The sequence below is a fragment of the Podospora pseudoanserina genome, assembly GCF_035222485.1.
Source record: "Podospora pseudoanserina strain CBS 124.78 chromosome 7 map unlocalized CBS124.78p_7, whole genome shotgun sequence".
Lineage (NCBI taxonomy): Eukaryota > Fungi > Ascomycota > Sordariomycetes > Sordariales > Podosporaceae > Podospora > Podospora pseudoanserina.
This window is the reverse complement of record NW_026946671.1, coordinates 848,412-870,747: the sequence shown is the minus strand read 5'-3', so window position 1 is coordinate 870,747 and position 22,336 is coordinate 848,412. Positions and strand designations below refer to the sequence as shown.

Below are 22,336 nucleotides of genomic sequence, written 5' to 3'. Positions count from 1 at the left end.
CTTGACGATGTGTTTTGCAACTTCCATACCTCATGTGTAGACAAGACAAGCATTTGTGGATACAGACACAAGGCCATTGCAGGCAGCAGCTCCCCTTCCGTTGTTCTTGAAACCCCGGGTTTGCACACTTGAGCAGCACAAACTACTACTAGGTCCCGATGTGGACTCTCCTGAGCATGCCTGACGGCGATGTCACCCAGCTAAGAATTGAGGACATCTCGAGATGGCATGATATTGAGGTGACAGTAAGGCAGAAAGCGGGCTCTCTTGGTCTTGGTTGGGTCTTTGACTTAACACGTCTCCTCCGTTTTGTACGTCGACTACTACCGTTTTGAATCTTGCTACCTAGACGGTATCCCTGTCCATGATGATGCCAGTTGATGACGCGGACAGCTTATTCGCACCAGAGTTGAGGGGTTCATGATGTTGAGTCCTGTGCCAACGTTGACACAGGTACTGAGCTCTATTGTAATGTTGCTACCTAAACGGCCATGCCAATGGCCAACTCTAAATGCTGTTGCTACAGCCAACAATGAATTGAAGTATCTGAGAACAAGAAACCAATGCCAATGCCATCCCCAAACTAATCGACGGCTATGAGCCTGTAACACTCTGGACGTAACAGCAGCATGATAACAAGGAAAATATGACAGTAAGAAAACCCAGTATTCATAACTCATCGTGCCCCTTCCCCAGAGTCGAGATGCCAAAGACTGAAAAGGAAAAAAACAAGAAACATGCCAGACATAAAGAAACAGCCCAAAAGTCTCGGTGGTATACAGTGTTCAACCCAAATCCCATATGCCCAGCCCAACCAATGTCAAACAGAGTCAGGAAACATGAAAAGAAACCACAAAAGAAATATCAACCAATCTCCCGCTCATCCAACATAACCACTCCTCTGCACCAACTTCGCCCCATGAACCGTCTCGCTCTCCGCCTCATACCACGAGCTATCCACCGTTGTGAGGGAGGCATGAACCGTCAAGTTCCTGCACTTCAGATATCCGTTCACCGTCAACGCCCCCCACACCTCCAAGTCACCATTGACTTCCAGACTCCCGTTGATCTTCAGCTTCCCAAAGATTTTGACCTTGTCCCCGAATGTGGCGTTTCCGTTGATTTTCACATTGCCCATTGACTTCATTCGTGAGCTGACTTGTTGTTAGTCTTCTGTTCTTCACAGAGAATTGGGTGAGAAGGGGGGTTACAAACCTGCAATTGAGTGTGCCGTGAACACCCACATCCCCATAAGCCTCCACTCTATCCCTGACGGCAAAGTCCCCGTCAAACTTGATGCTCGCCATTGACTTGACTGAGCCATCGACTTCCAATGGGCCGCGGAGGTCAATCGAAGTCTCAGACTTGATGCTCTTCTTCTTCTTGACCACGGCTCCAGAAGCAGATGAGGGGGTGGTGTACGACGAGGAAGAGCCAGAGGGGTCGTAGCCCATAATCATGGGCTGGTCAAAGGTCATGATACTTTCGTACTCGTACATTGTTGTTGTTGTTGTAGTTGGAATGTCTTCCGTTGCAGATGGGGAAGGAATGTTGACTGTTGTTGAAGGTGAAGGAGCAAGAGTTGTTGATGTCAAAGCTGGCGAAGGAGCAGCAGTAACTGTTGTTGAAGAGGATGCCGGTGAGGATGTGTGTGTAATTGTTGCTTCAGATGCTGGTGACGATGGGGTAGATATAGAACTCTCTGTCGAAGGAGAGGTGGCTTCTTTCATATCTTTTTCCCTTGTTCCCCAAGCCCAAACTAGAACCAGGCAACGACAAGCCAAAGGGAAATTTTCCAATGATGACACAGCAACGACTTCGCTGAGTGTACGTTGCCCAACTAGTCCAGTAGTCCGAAACAGGAGATGACCAAACTTCAACACCACCTGACCGGCGAGTCCGTCATGACTTTGTTTGCCCGTGATGATAACGCTAAAGCGAGGCGGCTTGGAATAGGCAGGTAATAATATCCGCAAAAGGGGATTGGCTGTGTTGTCTGTTCAAACACATCTCCATCAAGAAGAGGAGGCGAGCCTCGGGGAGATATATAGAAAGCGGCAATCTCTGGGACAGGGAAAAAAAAAAGAAAAAAAAGCTTAAACCTTAGCTTCAAGGTCAAGGCAAGGTTGTATGTAAGTGGTGCTTCCAAGACAAAACATGTCAGTACTCCAACCCAGACTAGGACTTCCCAACCTGGAGAGCTGTAAACTTCCAATGTCACCTTTGCCCAAGACAACAAGACTTTGTTACCTCAAAGATTGGGCTGTCTCAGCAGCAGTGCCTGCCTGCCTACCTACCTAACCCCAGCCAGGGAGGGGTGGTGGTGGTGGTGACGAAGGAGAAGAAGAAAAGGATAGCCCCATGCCGAAAGCTGTGCTGATGTGGGTATGAGTCGTCTTTCTCGCTATCCCCTGCTAATCCCAAGAAAAAACCAAAGAGGAAGAAAGAGGCCATCAGACATAACGGGAGGGCGTCTGATCACGCGTCTCACAGCCTGCCATCTCCCCCCCAAACCGATATGTAACATCAAAAAAGTAGCTTGTCCCCCAAGGTAGTGTGTGGGTGCGTTTGCGGTGTGGTGGTGCTCCCCCCCCCCCATCTTAGCCCCGAGAAGCCTCAATACCACGTTCGAAAAGGGAAAGGACTTTATCCCAGCTTTCCCCCATCTATCCCCCCGAAAACGTGATTTTAGACGCTGTGCAGAGGGCAAAAGGGCAGATTTGGATTCAATCTGGTTTCCAGCGCGGCTCTCACAGGCTCTCTTTGCCCATTTCAGTCACCACATCCCCTCCCATTGGTCAGACTCACAGCTGCACCTCACCATCCAAACTGCGCCTCGCTTCTATTGCATGTTTCTCTGCACCGAAATTGAAGGGCTTCAGCAAGATCAAAAGAAGAAAGCCGGTTGCCGCAGCCGTGCTCAAAGCCATCCGAAGCCGAAACTAACATTTTGGTTTCGCATGGCAAAGTCCGTTCCAATTCTCCTCCTCCTCCCCCTTTGGCGGCCTCAGCTTCAAAAAGCAGCCGGTTCCGTATAGTGGACACCCCGCCTACGGCGTCCGGGTCCCGGTACACTAATGAGGCGCCGAGAAGGTCCGCTAAAAATATGGCGCAGCTCCTGGGGCTGAACAATAGCAACAAAAAAAAACTGGCACTCACTCACCGTCCCAGTCCCCAGTCCGTTCCCCCAGTCGTATGGAGCAATTATCGCGAGACACAATAGCGGGATGGAAAAACGGTGAGCAATGATGACAACAACCAGAACTCAAACGCCCACCGTGCCCCTTGCCGACACCGGAGAAAGCCTTACGTTTCCCTTCCCGGTCATACCAGCTATTCAGCTGGGCCCCCGGGCCTTGGGCTGGAAAGTCGTCATTGTAACTGATCCCGGCTTGCCATGTGCCGGCGCCGCAAACTCGCTTCATACTATTAGCTGTCCGCATTATATCCTACATACCTACATACGCAGCACTCGCCCCGGTGAACAGCCGCCGCTTGTTGGGGTTGCACGACACACACATGCCGCGGCTGTTGATACTGCTGCCATCAGCTGTAACGAGGGAGAAGGGAAAAAAACCGTTGCTTCAAGCCACCACCATTACCATATCCACCACCACACCACCGCAACCGCAACCCTCCTTGCTACCACCACCCTCCGCGCTTGTTAAGCGACCAAGATGGATGCCTGCTCATATGGAAGCCCGGTCCATGCAAGATCCGGCAGCCGCAAGTGGTGGTCTCCCGTCTTCCCATCCATTCCTTCCTAGATGCATCCCACATGTTGCCGATGCCTAAGCTTGCGAACCCACCACCACGCCCCCAGCTCCCGGTACCTTGCGTCATCCATCGCATGTCGTAGAACCCTGGCCGGGAGAGAGTCATCCCATAGCCGCTTCACCGAACACCCCCTCTTCCACCCCCAACCGCCTCAGATGCTCCCCACATACGTCAACGCCACCCCCGTCAACACAACCGCCAATCCCCAAACACCAGCATAGACCCCCGCCCCAACCTGATCAACGCCCCTAATCCCCAATGCCGTATCCAAATACGTGCCCACAACCGTAGCAACCACAGCCGCGCCCGTCCTCACAACCGAAACCTTCGTCTTGTCCCTCCACCCCCACAAATTCCACTTGACCGTCTCCTCCAAGCTCGCACTCGCAGGATCAAACCTCTCATTCTCCTCATCCCCGACCGTCCCCTCGGGAGCCGTAACCACAGGCGCAAAGATGAACCTCCTAGCAGCCCACCCCATCAACAACCCCAAAACCCCCGTCGCGACCCCATCCGCCCCCGTAAAGATGGCCGCTGGCTCAACGGCAGGCTTGACAGTAGGAATCCCCTCAAAGTGGAGCACAAACACATCCGACAGGAACGTCCTGCCAGCCAGGAAGAGCACAACACTGTAGACCAATCCCGCCTGAAGGCTAGTAAGAAGCTGAATCCACTTGTCGGTGACGATCTCCCTGTTCGGTGTGGCAGCACTCTCCTTGCCCCCGTCACCGGAGAGATGACGCAAAAGGAGGAACGGCAAGGCAGTTGATACGACCTCCACACCGAGATAGGCGCCGGCGGTCAACCAGCGAATGCCGTAAAAGACAGAGACAAGAAACGTCTAGGTAGCATATGCATGTCAGTTTTTGGGGCTGTACTCTGGCTACCAAAGACGGAAAATCCCCGGATTTTTTGCATTTGCGGCAATCGGAGAAGAGAACAGAACAAACTTACCGCAGGACCATGCGAAAGCAAAGCCAGCGAAGCCAAATCCCAACCGTCAAAGTCACCGAGCCAACCCAGTGCTAGTACGAGTCTGTCCCCCCAACCGGTCATGTTAGCTTGGTCTCATCCCCATATCTGACCGAGCTGAGATATATCGTTTTCTCAGCCCTGCCTCAGCCTTGCAAAGCTGACCGAGCCTTCACCTTTCGACCCAACAACACACAACAGAAATCTTGACTTACATCCTCCACCCAACCACAACCAAATCATCCCTCCCATCCTCCAACATCCCATCAACCCCCTCTCCCTTGGTCAAATACCTGACCACCCACCTCCCCACCACCTCAACCCCGAAACTCATCCCCACCCCCAGGGCAAGTCTCGCCGTATCCCCGGGCAACGACCGGGCGATGGTGGCAGGAGCAGCAACGACCGCATCCCCCGCAGCGACCTCGACGCGCGTGGCCAGGTGGGCAACCGTGTCAGACGCCTTTTCCACTGCGGTAAGGGCGTCCGCCGCCGCCTCTTTGATTCGGGGCATGATGTCGGCGCGGTGAATATCTGCTGTCAGATCCACGAAACTGTTGTTGTTTGATGGGTGGGCGCTGTAGCCAAAATCTCGTGTGTGTGTGTGTGTGTGTGTGTGTGACGACGCGCGATGAGTGCGCTCGTGAGATCTAACCTCCCCGTATCGCCAAAATGGGTGAAAGGCTGTGTATGAAGAAGAAAAAGATTATGTAAACTTCCTATCCGTCCCTCGCGCAATGATAGGTAGCTTGTCAATATCAAAATTCACGTGTTCAAAAAAAAAAAAAAAACCGGAGATGGAACCAAAAGCGCAGAAAAGAAGCTTGTCCTCACCGCAGCGGCGGCGGCGACACTCGCGTAGGAACAGGGGCCCCCCAAAATCCGTGTGGATACAGTGACGTCTTGTCTTCCCAGTCCCCACCACCTCGCTGCATCTAACCCCGCGCTTCTCTTCTCCCCCATCCCCCCAGTCCTACCTACCTACCATCTCCTTGTCGCCTTGTCGTCGTCTGTTTGTCAACAATAACCGACTGCTGCCCAAAGCTCCCATCCACCTTCAACAAGCCAACCGATACAATAAAAAGAAATGCACAGAATACTACCCTTCACAAAACACACATACACACACACACACACACACACACACACATAACACACACACGCCCAGTTACCATCAAGCTTTGAACACCACCCACCACCTATGTCGCTGACACGGACAACCAAGTCAGTAGCAGCCTGAAAGTCTGTTTGTTGGTCCTCGTCCGACCAATCCCAGCTTCAGTCTTCACCGTTCGGAATTCTCCTCACCATTGCATTGCATCTTGTTCTTTCAGCTTTGTGCATTTCTTTATTATTTCAAGTTTGATTAGAGCAAAATACTCGTTTATTTTGTCTCTGAAAGACAGTCGCTCGCTAACCGCTCGAGGAATCGCTCAACGCTCGCACACAGCCCTCACTTTAACCTCGTGAAGCTGGTCGGCTCCCCGGTCCATGCCGCGGGACATGAACAGGACGCGACGCTCTCCATTCTTCGGTGATAAGGGCCGTTGGCGGAGCGACCTCATTTACAATAGTTCAACAATATAAAGGTACATAAGAAAACAGAATCCCTCGTCACATCATAAAAGCCCGCCCGAGCGAGACCATGGCGAGGCGTTCCCGCTCGAAATAAAAACCGAACAAGCCCGCCGCGAGCTTATTCCTCCATTCGGCCGAATACACCGTCGTCATCCTCTTCGCTTCGGCCGCGGGAGCGCATGTCCTCGTCGTCTTCGTCCATGACGCTCTCGGCTTCCTCCATCTTGACGTCTACACGGCGGAGCTCTCCTCGGGTGAAACTCTCAGGAGCCCTGCTGGGGTAACTGTTCATGAAGCTGCTGCCCAACATGGCCTCCTCGAGAAACTTGGTAGGGAGGGGCGGCACGGGAGGTGCGTCGGCCGGAAGGTGGACCGTCCGCGAAGACCCGTTGTGGCTACCGAAACTGCAACCCAGCAGGGCAGCAGCAAGCTCGCTGTCGGCCTGACCGGTAGCATTTCTGCCAGACGATGTTGGTCTTTGGTCCTGGCTCAGCTGCCGAAAGTGGCCAAACCCGGATCCGTTTGGAACGCTGCCAAGAGCTGAACTTCCAAAAGGCGCAGACTGATATGACCGGGAAATCCCACTGCCGTTGCTGAACCTCTTGCTGAAGTTTCTGTACGACCCGTTCGCAGCGCCGACAGCGTCCAGCTGCGGCGGTGGGGTGGTATCGGCCGAGCTCCGGTCCTGGGGATCCGAGAAGCCGCTTGCTGGGGGCGACGCCGAACCCTGTTCGCTGTTGAAGTCCCGGGCCGAATCTGGGGGCGTCGTGGCTGAGTCCTTGTTCATAGCAACGAGTACCGAAGCAGCCTCGAGCAGCTGCACCTGCTGGTGCTTCGAAATCAAGAGCTTGGAGGTGTAGGACCATTCGGGGGTATGTTCCCACCTGGAACAGAGACAAAGTCAACAATAGTGTTCAAACAGCACAGTCGACAAGCCACGACCGGCACGGGATACCTCGCTCCACACTCAGGGACCACGTGGTGGGAGAGGGTAGGGAAAGGAAAATGGGCACAAACAAATGCTTGGTCAGGCAGCTGCTATGCTTGTATCCCTTCCCGCACTTCTCGCAGCGAAGCTCTGGGCGATTGCTCTTGCGTCCACCTTCCTTGACCAGGGGCTGTCCGTCGCTTGCTCTTCTAACGCGAGCTTTCTGGAAGGCCGAATCGGCGTCATCCCCCGATGCGTCATTGAGCTCGTCGTCGATCGCATTCTCCTGCAAGTTGCTCATGCCTGTCCCGGCCAGGAATCTGCGACTGGGCAGGCTTGCTGGCGGAGACGGCAGGCTGCCAGCTACCACGGACCGGGAGAGGCCATTCTTGGACAGTGTGTTTCGGCGGACCGAGATCTGGAGGGGCATGGGCCCGTCGCCGGGTTCCGTAAAGGCAGCAGCTACGGCTGCAACATTAGCGCCCGTGTTTGTCATGCTCTTGCGACGGGTAACGCGGTGGGTGCCGTTGAGGGTGGCTCCGATGATGGAGTGGGAGTGGTTTCGGGAGTGGGATTGGCGGCTCAGGGTGAGGCCCCCTGGGACGGACGACGACGAGGTCATGGAGGGTCGGTTCAGGGGTCGAGAGGTCTGTTGAATTTCCTGAACGAGTGAAGGAAAATTGTGGTCAGCACATGTTCTCATGTTTCTGTCTGCTCAAAAAGTCCTGCAGTTGGGTGGGAGCCGACGCCGCGCTTTGCCGGTGGTGTTGAGAGAGACCTAGCTACCTTGGAAGAGGCCATTGCGAAAGCGGTGCAGTAATCCAACTGGCTGCACAGCTCTGGCAACCTACTACTGTATCCAAACACAACAAGTTACCAAAAAAAAAAAAGAAGAAGAAAAGAAAATAGAGAGTGCTGATCAGAAGGCGTGCGCTGGTGTGGTGAGACGCTGTGAAAGTGTGTCGGTGGCGGCAAGGGGAGAGGTTCACGAAAAGGTGTTGGTGGTTATGTCCAGTGTTTGGGATGGCCCGTCGAGATTCCAAGCGCGGGGAGTAATAATAATTTCGGGCGTAGCAGCTTAGGAGAGAGAGGGTGCTAGGGTATGGTCCAGGGGGGGGTGTGGGTGACTCTTCAGCCAATCTCGATGCTCCGCCGTAATATTTGTCCAGAAGATGAGAGATCGCCGAAAGAAAATAATAATTTCCAATTGCTTCTGGAGAAAGGTGGAAGGAACCAAAAAAAATAATGACAATATCAATAACAGGAGAGGATGCGAGCAGGTAAACCTGAGTGGCTGTGCCTGCCGTAGGTCACGGCACAGACTGAACAAAAGAATGGGCCGCCAGGAGGGATGGATTGTAAGCTAGGCTTGACGATTGCTGGGGTGGAGGAGGCGGGGCGCGTGGCATGCGACGGAAACAAGGCAATGGGAAATCGATGTTGAATGATTCAATCGCTGAGCCCTGTCTCCAAAAAAAAAAAAAAAAAAGGGTGCAGAAAAAAAATCTGTAAAAAGGGGGACTTTTTGTTCACAAAGACTGGACAAGACAAGACAAGCCGCCGCTGTGTGTTTGGCGGGAGGCTAGACACACCACTGGTTCCCTACCAGACCACCTACCTAGCAATAAGATACCTGACCTGGCTAGGTGCACTGTGTTGAAACTGACAGCCCTCAGCACTGGCAACGCATGCATAATTCATCCAACCTGAAAAAGAGCCTGGCTGGCTGGCCTTGGACGGCCGTGCGAATTGCAAGCAACAACGAAGGCCAAAGGAGGTCGGGGCCCGGGGGTACGATCGGGGTACGTGGCCCACAAAGAGTCCGGCCTGCCCTGGTTGTAACCCCTTCTCTCACCCCCCTTGAGCTTTCTCAGGGAGAGACCAGGTGCCGAACCTAGTAGTACCTTTACCACCTCGGACACTGGTGATGCGTCTGGAGTAGGTGGCATCTCGATTGGTACAGACCCAAAGCCGTGAACAGTGAACAGTGAAGATAACTTGGAACACCAATCTTCATGCCCTTGCCGAATGCGTCAGCTGGCCTCTCGGGTCTGCTGCCAACTGCGCAAAAACTGCACATAACGACCACCTACCTAATGCATGCACTGTAGGAAAGCTGGTGCGGGTGACCATGGACAGTGGTGGGCCAATATTGCGCCTGTTTCTGGAAGTTGCCTGTCCGTCCCTGCGTGCAACAGCGTCAACTCAACTGCAGGCTGGGGAAGCTAGCTGATTGGGATGCCCTTTTCCATAAGGTGGGTGGTGTGAAGCCGATATTGGAATTGGCTCGGCATCTGGATATCTGTCTCTTCACCTTGTGGTGATGTGCATGGAGGGTCTCCCGGATCGAGATAAGCTTTTTGCTATGGGCTATCGGAACAAGAAAATCGCTGTTGATCTGGGACCTGCCATGCCGAACTCGGTTCAGATCGCCCATTCTCAACATTTTGGACATTTATGTACTGTAGAACACCGGGCTCTCCATCCTGCTTCGGTCTGTCCTTTTTTTTCCTCTCTCTCTCTGGCCCTCTCCGTGCAGACGCGGCCTCGGTGTAGCAACCGCCGTGTGACCCCGTCTGAATGGAACTTGGAATGCCTTGCTTGGGACAAAGCGGTGGCAGCTGTCGCCGTGTCACGAGTCCTGAGCCATGGCTAAGAAATGTCCGTCTCCACAATGACTCAATGGGTTTCTCTCTGTTCAGTGACCGAATTGCACAATCCCTCGGTCAGTTTCGTAAGCGACATCAGTTGACGCTTGCCACAGTGGTGCTCGCCAAATGCCAAAAAAAAAAAAAAAAAAAAGTCACGGCAGAGGAATAGTGTTGTGATAGCTATGCTACCGGCCTAGGAACAGGAACGCAAGCTTGATGATACCCGCATGTCGCTACTTATGTACCCCGCCTGTCGTGTTCCCCATCCGGGATCGCCATCTTTCCTAGCTTGAAAGCCATTGCTGGGAAGAGGGGCTGGATCTGGATGGGGTCATGAGGTGCTGTGGAGCCAAGCTTCTCCTCATGAAGCTCTCGGCAGTGAGGCCATTCAGCACAAATTAGAGAAATAATAGGATAAACTGAGTTGAAATAGACTCTCAACAATCATAGGAGGCACCTACCTATTCAAAGCACATGAGTCTTTTCAAAATCTGACAACCACACTCATTGATTCAGACCATTCTTTAGCTCAGCCGTTGTATACATCTATCTTGCACAGTAAGGATCCAAGCCATGAGAAACCTGGATTGGAAGTTTTTCAGAACGTAAGCAACAACTGCAAACGTGTCACTGCGGAATTGTTGCATCTGAAACTTTTTATGATTCTAGACACAGCAGAGACCCATTACAATTGTCTCTTTATCTTTGTTCAACTGTCTTATCAACGTGCCAACTTCGCAACTGGCAAAGATCCCACATTTTATCCTCGAAGCCGAGCGGCCGCACTGTGCATCGGGGCTGTCATCGGCGCTAACAACACCCCCTCCCTGCACAAGGCCAAAGCCTCCGCTTTTGACTCCCTCGGGTGGTTCATGCAGCGCGCCAGCTTCAACTCAAGGAACTGGCGCACCAGGAACAGACATCCATGCCCCTCAGTGGAAGAAAACATATTTGAGGCATAAGGTAGGGACTTGTCAGTTGAAACGACACCAATTGACTTTGACAGAATGAAGGGGGATATCAGTCCCCATTCTCGGCTCACCAATTGACCACCACCACTTATAATTCAGGCAGGTCTACAGGTACATACATACCTACCGGTATCTATATATCCTGCGGAGTATCTTCAGCAAGAGCAAAGCGAGCTCGAGTCCTTTCAGCACTCCACACATCCACTCCCGACACAACACCAGCCGCTTGACCAATAACCTCGGAGCACGCAACCCCCTCTTTCACCCGATTCGGTTCTTTTTCTTTTGACAGGGCTCGAGTCGCTGTCGTCGAGAGTGTCCCACAGTCCTGGAAAATAGGTACATACCGGCCAATCGTCGAGATCACCGGGTCGTGGATCAAGGGGAAGCAAGACGGGCCAGACTGGCCTTCGTGCGTGCCTAGCTTTCCACCCTTTTTTTCCCTCCAAGGCTAGTAGTGTGTGTACATAGCTCTACATACAGCTTCACCTAACACAATGTCCCCACTATCTACGCCGCCTCACCAAAGCAGTTGGACGGCATCACTGTTACCTCGCTCTTAGACGACGCCAATCCGAGACCAACCATTGACTTTTTTGCTTGCTGACAAGTCGAATCTCCGAAGAAGAAAAATTTTATCCTCAGAAGACGGCACGGAGCTGGAACCAAGAGATCTCCTTTGCCAGACCACTGGCAAGCCACACAACGTGGCTCGAGATCTCATCACTCGGTCGTCTGCCCTTGCTTGCCTGCCCTTGTCATCGGGCTCTCTTTCAGGCACATATTTGTCGGTCCACAACATGGGGATTGCTACGTCGGATTGTGATGTGTCTTCTTTGTTGCTAACAAGCCAGGGCCTTTCATTTCTGCCGGACAGGCAGAAACCGAGTGCCGGTTCATCAGAGTGACCAGACAGGAGGAGTTGCCGTTGCGTTTCAAAGAAGCAGACAAGGGCATTCGCCGCAACAAAAACAATGGCAATCACAACAAACCCTAATACCCTGGCCATCAAACAAGTCTAACAACATCTCCCTTGCCCGGTACCACAGGGCGCATTTAAGCATGAAGACCCGATGTGTACCACCACCTCTTGTTTAGTCTGACACCCACACTTCTAGAATCCGAATACCTTTTGAGACCAAAACCCCCCTGCTGAGGTAAGGAGGCATATGTTGTCCTTTTTTTTTTTTTTTTTTTTCAAGCCAGCCGCATGCCTATTCATGTAACCTCGGGTGACATGGCGCAGGACACCATCCTCACTCACTCACGCACACCCGTTTAGAGAAGTGTGTGTGCAGTGCCATGGAAGCCGAGGGGCAAATGACGTTGAGAAAAGCGGCCACCTGACTTTTTCTTTTCGACAGCCACGACAGCTGCCTTCTCTTTTGGGTAGGACGGAATAATCCCTATGAATTGGCACTGTATAGGTACACTAGTACTATGTACACGGTAAAAGTTGGAAGATGGGTGGCATTGGAATCATCACCAGGAACGAACCGCTTTTCTTTTCTTTTTTCTTTCTATTACCGAGACTCCCGGATTTTCAAACGGTTTTCGAAAAACCCGCAACGGCACCTAGCAAGGTTGCGGTTCTATTCACCCAGGGATCGACCGGCTCCGGAGGGTGATCGATCGATCGGTCGGCTCGGGTGTTTTCCGTAGCTCACTCGGCTGGAAGAAGCGAGGCATATGGGCAAGGAATATCATCTGTGGGGATGAGGGAGAAAATAGCAACACTTACATATAGAGACATACACGTAAACAACAACGACAGGTACCAGCGTTCCTGTGAAGGGATGATGATGTCGCCATTGATTTCATGCCGTAAGTCAGCATGCATGTAGGTAAACACTAGCTCACCCTTTTTTTCAGGGCTGACGACACGACGGACTCTCTACCTGACTAACATACCTGCCACGCGACAGGAAAATGTGTGTTTCTGGAAAATTACCGATACCGTGGTTGAGAATGAGACCGTTTTTTTGGCTTTCCGGATGGGCTTTATAGCTTGGCCGGCGATTCCGGTGGTCCTTGCATTAGGAGAAAATCTAAAAGCTGGAATTCTCTCCGTGACGGAGGGTTCCTAAAATAAGATGGTTTGGAAAACTGAGGACAATAACAGACTATTTGTGTGTTGTTTGACACCTGCGTTTGCCACAATTGATATATCAAAGGTCCGGTGAACGGAGGAGGTGTGGTTCATGATGTGTGGCTTGAGTTTGGGAAGACTTTGGGGATTGGGGAATTATGGAACACTGCCCCCTCCTTAGCTTTTCACGAGCCGGGCTTCTCCGATGGATTTTGAATGACCTTCCTATTCACGGAAACAGCACGTATACACAAGTGACACCGGAATTCTTTTGCTCCATTCGGTCTTGTATGAGCGACTTTGGAAAACTAAGGCATATCCCATCCGTCCGTCTTCGGCAGACATGATCTTCTTTTTTTTTTTCCCAGCCTTGTGTGAACATCACGACATTCACACACCACCTCAACCCAAATTCCCTCAGCCACCTGTGCATAACCAACTCAGATCTCGCAATTTTCCCTCTTCTTCATCATGTGCTCCTTCCAAAATCCAAATTGTGGCGTCGAGTAAGAATACGTACGCCCAGTGAGGTGATCAACCTCCAAGAGGTGGGATATCAGCTTGGCAGTTGAATTTCATGAGTGAATGAATGAGGTGACTTGCGATAAGGAGTCTCAAAAGTGAGGGGGGTAACTGATAAGAGGGATAAGGGAAGGGACTGCCTACTACGCCTGAAGCTCACTTACCTTTTGCCCCCTTTTTTTCAGCTCATGGGAATGAAACTCTTGACTCTTACATCTCAAACCTAGTGTATCAATTGGCCTAGAATAAACCCCATTTTTTGAGTTCTCAATTGTTGCTGATCTTGCAACATGTCCGACGACGTATTTCGCCGTACGGGCCGTGGTGGGGCTGGCAACTATTACAGCAAGAAGGATATAGAGGATGTCCAGAAGGCTTCGGAGGCTTCTGCTGTGAGTTATCACTCCTAGTTTGTCATATTTGTACTTGAACTAACACCACAAAGGACCTCGAAGCCCAAGCCGACCTCACCAACACTGCCACCACCATCCAGCAACAACCCGCCCCCGTTCCCTATTCCCGCGGCGGCAGAGGAGGAGCCGGCAACTTCTACGGCGCAGCAGACACGGCTGCCTCGGCCAAGCAGCAGTCCGAAGACGCGGAGCGCACCAAAAAGGCCGTCGCCGCAAGCATAGCAGCCCGTCAAAAGACCGGCGGGACTGGCCGTGGTGGGGCAGGTAATTACGGAGCGGCTGCCATCCCAGGGGCGGACTTGCCGACGCCGGAAGACGAGCAGCGGAAAAAGTTGGCGGAGGAGGAGATGGAGATGAAGGTGCTAAAGGAAGTCGAAGATCAACTGGGCAAGCCGCCGGGGGCATACCATAGGCCTGGGCCGGAGGAGTGATGAGTTTCAGTTGTGATGTCCTAATACTCGCAAAGTTACGGTAATGGGAAACATGTGTCAAAATGCCAATAACCCGTCCATCCCCGCTTTTTATTGCATTGTTTCAGTGAAATACCCGTAACAGTGCAAAAAATTCAGCCAGTCACCGGCCGGCAAGCGGGCGGCAAATCCCGACTTCTGCGACTTTCCGCAAATCGCAAACCCCCGGTCAAAAAAGTTGATTCCATTGCTTGCCGTCATCATCGTCACCGTCCACCACATCGCACCACCCGACGACGACAACCACCGCCACCACCACAACGCGCGAAAGTAATATCCGCTTGTCGCATTCCAACCGCTACATGTCCAAAGCCCCCGCGCAGACACCCCAAACCTCGTCTCAACAAACCCGCAAGCCCGAATCCGAAATGTCCGCAGTAGCCATCGGCGCAGGAGTAGCAGTTGCTGCCTTCCTCGTATGTCCCCCTATCTATATCTATCGCAAAACACCTCGCTAATTTCTCGGTATAGGGCAGAGCAGGCCTCGTAGCCTGGCGTCGCTCCCGCGGCGGCGTCGGCGCCCTCGGCAAAGCCTTTTACAAGGGCGGCTTCGAGCCCAGGATGAACAAGCGCGAGGCGGCGCTGATCCTGTCGCTTCAGGAGAGCTCCATCACAAAGGACAAGGTCAGGAAGGCGCACAGGACGCTGATGCTGCTCAACCATCCTGATCGCGGGGGGAGTCCGTACTTGGCGACCAAGGTGAATGAGGCGAAGGAGTTTTTGGAGAAGACTACTTCTTCGTAGGGGCGTGTGAGTTGTAGTGAATTGGGGGATAGCAAAAGGGGATGGAAGGGGTACGGGGAAAATGGTGGGATTTCTGTGGTTGACTGTACCAAAAAGATACCTTGCGTTTCGGAGGGTGCATAAGAGGGTAGTGTGTGTGCATCATAGCATTGGCGTTACGGCACTCTGGTTTTTATGGTTTTGTTGGTTGGTGGACAAGGAAGCATTGGTGCTGCTGGTCGGTTGGGTGGGTGGATGGATGGTTATGATCTGGAGTAGGAGAGAAAGGGGGGTTATGTTGTATGAGGAAGAGCTGTATTTTTATTGCTAAGGTGGTGTGTAGAGAGGTCATGGTTTGACCGGGGAACTCTCCTCTAATACAAAACAAAGCTCAAAATCAACAATCACTTGAGGTGTTGTTGACACAGTGAGTATTTGGCTGGAGGGTGAACCCAAACATAGCTGCATGTTGAGACTGGAGAAGCAAGCAAAGGAGCGCTTTGTTTGTGCAACTTGATGAAGCTGACAATACCCTCATATACACTATTCTCTCCCCAAACACCATCATCAAAAGCGGGTTTAGCTCAGTTGGGAGAGCGTCAGACTGAAGTCCACTTCAATCAACAAATCTGAAGGTCATGTGTTCGATCCACATAAACCGCACTTGATATTCTTTTTTCAACTTCCCATTTACAACCACCACCCCATATGAACTGAACTTGTGGATGGGTAGTTTCAAGCACCACCATCTTTAATTTTTCCCATGCCATCCCCATCCCACCTACTACGTCACTTTCTCCCACCCCAGACTCTCTTCCAAGGTTCTTATACCTTGTACCATCCTCTCTCATTCCTATTTAGGACTGCCAGAGAGCATGGCGATGGTATCAAAACCCGTCGCCCACCCCCCTTTTTTCTCGTCTCCAGGTCGGGGAAGTTAGGGTTTTTTCCCCCTGGGCGAATTTCACACACAAATATTTTGAAGAGGTATTGAAACCGAAGCCCGCTTTGTCCCCGCGTCATGCCATGTGTAAACACATCAGCAGATGCCAGCATAATCTGATAACACACACCTTCATCCCCCCACCATGTTTCCACACAGTGTTGTTGCGAGCTCCTCCACAATGACTTCCCCACTACGGATCTCGAAATCGAGATCTTTGAACATCCTCTATCTGCCGTTCCTCTCGATCTGCCACTTCATGAGGGGGGTTAAACCACTTCTCTCTCCCCAAGATCAATCTCACACAATGTTGCGATAGGTGAATTACCTGTGCATACAAAATCTTGAACCGTCAAAAAAAGCCATTGATCATTCCCAGCTCATTGAAAACGTCGATCCCGATCAAGGATCTCGCCCAATACATCCACCTACCTCCACAACTCAGTGGATCTTCCTCCTCCACAAAAGTCCACAAATATCCCGAAACCCTACCCACCAGACAAGCGAAAAGCCAAGAATGTTTGTTGAGCTGGAGTTTTGCCTGGGCCCGGCTGACCCGCCCCGGCTCCCCCGGTACCCGCCCCCCTCCGTCCGGCAGTCCGGGACTGGCTTTTGATTTCCGGTACCGGTCCTACGGGAGAATTGTTCGCTGGAACTCTGCTATCAACCACAACAACAGATAAGAGAAAACCCGTGCGACATGTAGTATGCTTTATTTGTCCTTTGGTATTTTGTTCTTCTTTCTTGTTCTAGTTGTTGTTGTTGTTGTCTTGGTGACCGAGCACGCGAGGTGTAGCTAAGCTTCTGTGGTATATATCCCCAAACAGAATGTAAGTAAGGTCCTCATCGTAGCAAACAAAACCAAGGGCTCAAGGTCCAAGCATCAGTAATCCCCCAGTCTCTCTCTCTCCGCCTTCACCCATTTCATCATGCCTCATAATTAAAAGCATCCTAAACCAACCTCAATGTCAAAACCCGCAGCTTCTCACAAAAGAAACATATATATATGCACGTAACCACTTTCACCATCACCAACACGCAGTGCCACAGGGCAAAACAAAGAGCCCACAAAACACCAAAACCAAAATAATCACATCAATCAGTCAAATTGCCCCCTTTGATCAAGCCTTCAAATCAGTCGGTCCAATCACGCCCATCAACAAGCTCGGTTTCTCTCGGTCCAACAATTCTCGCTTTCTTTCTTTCTCTTCTGTGCCTGTGCCTGTGCCTGTGCCTGTGCCTGGTGCCCGTCTTTAGCTCCCCTCAGGTCTCAATGCCTTAGATCATCTTTCCCCCCAAGGTACCATCGTGCATTTGCATAGAATCTCGCTGGCCCACCCCAGTGCCAGCTCACCGGAACTCCATACCCGCCCGCCCCAGAAAAAAAGAGGGCTAGTGTTATTGGCGGGTCGTGCCGCCGTCAAAACCAACACTCCCCCCCCCCCTTTTTTGAGGCTTGTGGAGAAACACCATTCCTTTCTCGGCTTGACGATCCGAAGCTTGGGTGCACTTTCCCCCCTGTCAAGTGTCAATCCAGAAAGTCGGTGACCGCTATTAAAAAAAAGATGCCCCCTTGTCAACAAACCAACCACGCAGCAGCAGAACGAAAAAGAAAGAAAGAAATCGAGATGGCAAAGAAAAACAATGCCCAATTGTGGATTGTGTTTGGTGGTGTTGTTGATGTGTTGTCCTTAGCGCCCCCCCCCCCCCCCCGCCGTCCTGTCCCGCAGCAGCGGTGTGATACAGTGAAGCAAGCGTGTTGCAATAATGGAGTTGAGAGTTGTGTGATGAAGAAAGTGCGTTGTTGCAACTGTTCCCAGCCCCTGTCGTCCAGCGCCGAATATAACCGGAAACGCCCCTCCATCGTAAAGGAAGAAGGGAGAAAAAAAATAAAAAAACCGAACCCCAACAATGTGAGAAGAGAAAAGAATATGCTGTGTAAAGTGTGTTGTAGTAGATAGTGTGTTGTGTGGGTTTTGATTGTGTTCGAGGAAGAAGGAAATTCGAGAGAATTGCCATGCCTGATGTTTTGCTTCCCCGATTCCATGTTTACCTTCCCCAATCCCCCCCAAAAAAGCCCAAAGATATCAAAGTTCATTCCATGTGTCATCCCTTCTCTTGTTTTTACCACCTGAGAACCATGAATTATAAATGTTTCCTGGTGCACAACATCCAGGCTTTAATAAATAAAAAAAGGTATTAACAAAGCCTCCGGCGCCCTGAGAAAAGAAGTGAAACCAACCCTACTCCCCCTGCCCCGCTTCCCAGAACAACTCGCCAACCAAACGATAGGGAATTGTATGTATATGTATTGTGGTTTGTTTGTCGAATGGTTGGTTTGCGTTCGTGATATGAGTGAAGATGTGATGATGATGATGATGCTTGCCCCGCCCACTTGTTGAAAACGCCGAGCCATATATGCAGATAAAAGATGCTATTAGACAGATCCAAGCTGAAGAAGAGCCTCCACGGCGTCGCGCTCCTGTGCGTCGGCCACCATGACTCCCGCCAAGCCCGATGGTGGGATCTTGAAGTTGAGCTGAGGTGGCCGCGCCATGCCGCCGGAGAAGGAGCGCATGCTGGAAGAATATACGTTGTTGAAAGGGGAGAGGTGTCTTTGGTTGTCGGACTGGGCCTGATAGGATGACGCTCGAAGCGCCGCCGCACCGACGGCTGCCCAGTCCTCGTCGTCGGTTGCGTCCTCGGGGTCGTCGCGGTCCATGGGAAAGTCCTCATCAGGCGCCTCGGAGCACGATGCGGATCCGGATCCGTCGAGCGACATTTTGTCGGCCTCGTGGTCCATCATGTTCATGAACCGGTCTTCGTTGAGACGGTCGTCATGAGAGAAGGCTGCTGATGAGGCGCCGCCGGCGCTCGTCCCGAGCATGGCTGCGAGTCGAGACCGGTCCAAGTGGTGCCACCCGGGGCCGCCCTTGTTGATAGGGATGCTTGTCGGGTAGGAGCTCCCGCCGGGCGACGTGCGGCGCGAGGGAGGGTCGTAGGCAGCAGCTGTAGCTCTGCTGCCCTGGCCCCTCCGCTTCGCATGCCACCGTCCCCAGCCCACCTTGATAAACTCTACGTCACCATCCGGGCCGCTGCCCACGCCACCGTTTCCCTTTCCCTCTAGCGCGGCCACGACCAGCCTCCGGGCTTTGGCAGGCGGGATGCCCGCGAAGCCGGGGACCGTGGTGGTCAGATAACCCATAATGTGGCGAATCGGCAACGGGCCCTGACCCAGCAGGATCTCGGGCAGGTGGCAGTTGGCCAGCATTGCTGACGTGATGGCTCCGGCCGAGTCGTACGGGGGCGATCCCGGACCGGAGTGCTCATCGTCGTGAGCGTCGCGGTCGTGCAGTTCCAGGTCGGAGTCGACCGAGGGCTCGACGCCCGCCCTCATCAGGTGGGCGCGAAGGCCTACCGGAGGCAGGTTGGGAGATATCGAGTTGGGGGGAGTCGGCAGGTTGTTTGGATGGGTCGTCACAGGGACACTCCGGGCGGCCGCTACAGCAGTTAAGTTGTCTCGGCCGGGAGAGGGGGAGGAGGTCGTCGCGATATCGCGAGCAGCAGTAGCCATGGTCGCCATATTGACACTTTTGGGTGTTGAGTTGCTTCGAGCCGCTTCTTCAAAGTGCCGCAGGCCGTGTGTTAGCAGAGGTGTTTCTGATGGAGCCAGACATGGTGCGACGGGTCGGGAAGGGGTAATGATGGGCAACGGCGATAACCATCGATCTCTCTTGCTCGCTCGCTTGTTTGTTTACAAGCATAAAGAAGTGTCGCGTTGTGTGTGCCCAGGTTGGCGACAACAAGGAAACTGAGGACTGAGGACTGAAGACTGAGAACTGAGTCACACTCACCAAAGGACCGGAGCAAGTTGATATGGGCAGCTTTGTTACTTTTTGACCGGGGGAAGACGGTTCGTGTCTTGTCGGGCAAAAGAGGTGTTGGCTGGGCTATTTGGCAGATGCTGCTGGCGATGATCTTCTGTGACAAGAGAAGGACTCTCTCTTGTAAGACTTGATGTCGTCGTGGTTAGTTGGTCGCGATGTTGTTGCTTTGTCGAGACCAAGAGAAGGGTCAGCGGCAGGAATCGTGGACAGGCCATGCTAATATAAACCAAGCCTTGTTGGACAGGCCGGCGAGTCCAGAGGGTGTGTCTTGCCCTGGTAGCGGTACCTTGGTAGGTACCGAGAACAGCACCCTGGCGCTGACGAGTGACGACTCACGGCGGGCACGGGGTACACACACCGTACATCAGACCAGGGTGCCAAAGACGGGCAAGTGGCTTGTCACTGATTTGAGAGCGGGAGGCGTGCACACAGCGAAATCATCACACAAAAATAGGTGTGTCTCGAGAGAGAGAGAGAGAGAGCGAGAGGGAGGCCAGTCTGCTCTGCCCCGTGCCACCTTTGCCCAGCTTTCTCTCTGTCATCATTTCTCGGAATCTGAGGCAACTGTTTTCTTATCCCCATTCTCTGTCTCATTTCCTGGCTACAGTGTTGTGCTGTTATTCTCAATATCGCGACGTTTAATTAGTTTGAGCCTCCACCCAAACAAACCCTGAATTGACAATCTCCCGAATGGATGTGCGCGCGCCCACAAACATTTAGGGTTTTGCGACGATAAGGACCAGGTCGTCAATCGTGGATCTTGGTTATCATCACACGTCGAAATGGGTGGAGGCATTTCCCAGTGGGTTGTGTAAGTGCACAGTGCGAAATGTTTTGCCCTTCAAAAGGTCGCATCAACAGGGAAGAAAGGAAGGACAGGAAACCCAGTTCCCTGGATGGTCTGGATGTTTGATGACGACTTGTTCGTCTGCCAGGCAGCGCCATTTTTACCCTTTTCTCTCTTCGTCCGTATTCTCTGTCCACTAACGCCGCCTCGTGCTTCAATGCAGCACAGGCAACTCTGGCACTTTCTTCAGCAACAAGAGCTCCAATCCCAGCCCCCAATTGGAAGTTGACCCCCAGCCCATGTGCCCTTATCTAGAGCACCCCCCCCTTCTGGCCCCTCACCCCCCCCGTGTGTCATGCTGCTGATAGTGATAGGCCTTTTCAATCCATCTCCATCCATCCAGCCAGCAGCATGGCCATGCAGCACATTCCAGTTCCCTCTCCTTCGATGATACCGACCGGCAAGCGATAACGGCCATTGCTGCTGACCCCCGCTTTCTTGCCTTCTGCTTTTCCTGTCAGGGCGAGCGATTTCCCCAGATTAACACCCACACCACCTTTTCTTTGTGTATGGCCCAAACGACATCATCCGGTGATCTGTTTTCTTTCAGCCATCCCATCTCCGTCTCGGCTCTCTCCTTGCGGGGGGCTTGAAAATAGAACCGAGAGAGATGATCGTCAGGACCAGTCTCTTCATCATGATGACGGTCCATCATGATGAAGGTCACATTCCGATTACACCCGTCTTCTCTTTGTCTTTTATGTACACTAACATGTCTACTTCAGTCAAGCCCCAATGAAGAAAGCACATTGGCCAGGCCAACCGCTCTGATTGGCTCGTCTATGAGAGGGCTAATCCGAGTGGGCAGTGGGGCAGGTCATCTGGTTCACTAACACCTGCTGCTCTCACTCTCAAGGCATTATATCAAGTAAGCTGATACAAACCACAGACAACTTCCCAGGACAGGACTACCCGGGCTCCAACAACCACCATCAACCTCGACGGGAGCTTCGCCTCTTCTCGTTACGAGTCGTTTCGAGGTTGGGGGCTCATGACAGGTCTTTGCCACCCCCGGATCACCAAAGCGTGGTGGATGCTTTGCTGAAGAGAAGCCACCACCGCCCGAGTGGTTGCCCCAGGTTTTATTTTGTCCCAAGACAAGCCAGTCCTAGCTCCCCACGTTTTATGCTTGTGCCCTGTGTAGCTTTCTGTATCATATGCCGATTTTTGTGCCTACCCTATCAGTTTTTGTGTGCCCTATTTTTCTATCTTCCCCTCTTTCCATATATACGCACATGGCACATCATTCATGGTGGTACAACCACAACTTCCAAGAAACAATCCCTTCCAAAACCTCCAAGTGACCCAGACTGTGTGTGGGAGTCCACTATCATGGGCGTACAGTATGGATTTGCGGCGCTAGACATGGGGTAGGCACGGAACCACACGGCTCACACCCACGAGGGGGGAATGGAATCCACCAACCGAACGACCCGTCAAGGTTCACTGGCCGAGAAACCCCGCCGCTGGTCCGACCCGAACAGACGGCGGCCATCATCATCATCGATAGCTTTCACAATGATTGTGAGATTCATTGTGTGGATTGACTACCTATCCTCTAGTAT

The 22,336-nt window shown here is 52.4% G+C and overlaps 6 protein-coding genes and 1 non-coding gene across 7 annotated transcripts; 2 read left to right on the top strand and 5 right to left on the bottom strand.

The window, feature by feature from the left end:
- Positions 1–424: 424 nt before the first annotated feature.
- QC764_709340 (uncharacterized protein) lies at positions 425–2,506 on the bottom strand. The gene is made up of 2 exons (XM_062950556.1): positions 1,216–2,506; positions 425–1,154 (listed from the first exon to the last, which is right to left on the bottom strand). Exons 1-2 carry the CDS (start codon positions 1,728–1,730, stop codon positions 881–883), a joined length of 789 nt encoding a protein of 262 aa, XP_062796581.1. The 5' UTR covers positions 1,731–2,506; the 3' UTR covers positions 425–880.
- An 872-nt stretch (positions 2,507–3,378) lies between these two features.
- On the bottom strand, positions 3,379–5,669 carry QC764_709330 (uncharacterized protein). The gene is made up of 3 exons (XM_062950555.1): positions 4,965–5,669; positions 4,732–4,813; positions 3,379–4,618 (listed from the first exon to the last, which is right to left on the bottom strand). The coding sequence occupies exons 1-3, from the start codon at positions 5,261–5,263 to the stop codon at positions 3,929–3,931; spliced, it is 1,071 nt and encodes a 356-aa protein (XP_062796580.1). The 5' UTR covers positions 5,264–5,669; the 3' UTR covers positions 3,379–3,928.
- Positions 5,670–6,013: 344 nt separating this feature from the next.
- On the bottom strand, positions 6,014–9,263 carry QC764_709320 (uncharacterized protein). Its single transcript, XM_062950554.1, has 3 exons — positions 8,042–9,263; positions 7,345–7,916; positions 6,014–7,211 (listed from the first exon to the last, which is right to left on the bottom strand). Exons 1-3 carry the CDS (start codon positions 8,054–8,056, stop codon positions 6,446–6,448), a joined length of 1,353 nt encoding a protein of 450 aa, XP_062796579.1. The 5' UTR covers positions 8,057–9,263; the 3' UTR covers positions 6,014–6,445.
- Positions 9,264–13,161: 3,898 nt separating this feature from the next.
- On the top strand, positions 13,162–14,332 carry QC764_709310 (uncharacterized protein; the record flags this gene model as incomplete). Its single annotated transcript, XM_062950553.1, has 2 exons — positions 13,162–13,880; positions 13,934–14,332. Exons 1-2 carry the CDS (start codon positions 13,779–13,781, stop codon positions 14,330–14,332), a joined length of 501 nt encoding a protein of 166 aa, XP_062796578.1. The 5' UTR covers positions 13,162–13,778.
- A 341-nt stretch (positions 14,333–14,673) lies between these two features.
- Positions 14,674–15,539, top strand: PAM18 (mitochondrial import inner membrane translocase subunit TIM14; the record flags this gene model as incomplete). The annotated part of the gene is made up of 2 exons (XM_062950552.1): positions 14,674–14,787; positions 14,843–15,539. The coding sequence occupies 2 exons, from the start codon at positions 14,674–14,676 to the stop codon at positions 15,113–15,115; spliced, it is 387 nt and encodes a 128-aa protein (XP_062796577.1). The 3' UTR covers positions 15,116–15,539.
- A 128-nt stretch (positions 15,540–15,667) lies between these two features.
- Positions 15,668–15,757, bottom strand: QC764_0104450. The gene has a single exon. It is a non-coding gene; the product is annotated as a tRNA-Phe (tRNA).
- Positions 15,758–18,173: 2,416 nt separating this feature from the next.
- STB3 (DNA-binding proteins Bright/BRCAA1/RBP1 and proteins containing BRIGHT domain) lies at positions 18,174–20,139 on the bottom strand (the record flags this gene model as incomplete). The annotated part of the gene is made up of 3 exons (XM_062950551.1): positions 18,174–19,658; positions 19,892–20,018; positions 20,101–20,139. The coding sequence occupies 3 exons, from the start codon at positions 20,137–20,139 to the stop codon at positions 18,475–18,477; spliced, it is 1,350 nt and encodes a 449-aa protein (XP_062796576.1). The 3' UTR covers positions 18,174–18,474.
- Positions 20,140–22,336: the final 2,197 nt, after the last annotated feature.

Excerpts from the sequence above, each read along its gene's own strand:
- QC764_709340 (XM_062950556.1), bottom strand. The coding sequence starts at position 1,730 with ATGAAAGAAGCCACCTCTCCTTCGACAGAGAGTTCTATATCTACCCCA. Across the intron at positions 1,155-1,215 it reads CACGGCACACTCAATTGCAG|CTCACGAATGAAGTCAATGG; the intron begins GTTTGTAACCCC and ends ACAACAAGTCAG.
- QC764_709330 (XM_062950555.1), bottom strand. The coding sequence starts at position 5,263 with ATGCCCCGAATCAAAGAGGCGGCGGCGGACGCCCTTACCGCAGTGGAA. Across the intron at positions 4,814-4,964 it reads GTTGTGGTTGGGTGGAGGAT|ACTCGTACTAGCACTGGGTT; the intron begins GTAAGTCAAGAT and ends TTGGGGGGACAG. Across the intron at positions 4,619-4,731 it reads TGCTTTCGCATGGTCCTGCG|ACGTTTCTTGTCTCTGTCTT; the intron begins GTAAGTTTGTTC and ends TATGCTACCTAG.
- QC764_709320 (XM_062950554.1), bottom strand. Across the intron at positions 7,212-7,344 it reads AGCTGCCTGACCAAGCATTT|GTGGGAACATACCCCCGAAT; the intron begins GTTTGTGCCCAT and ends TCTCTGTTCCAG.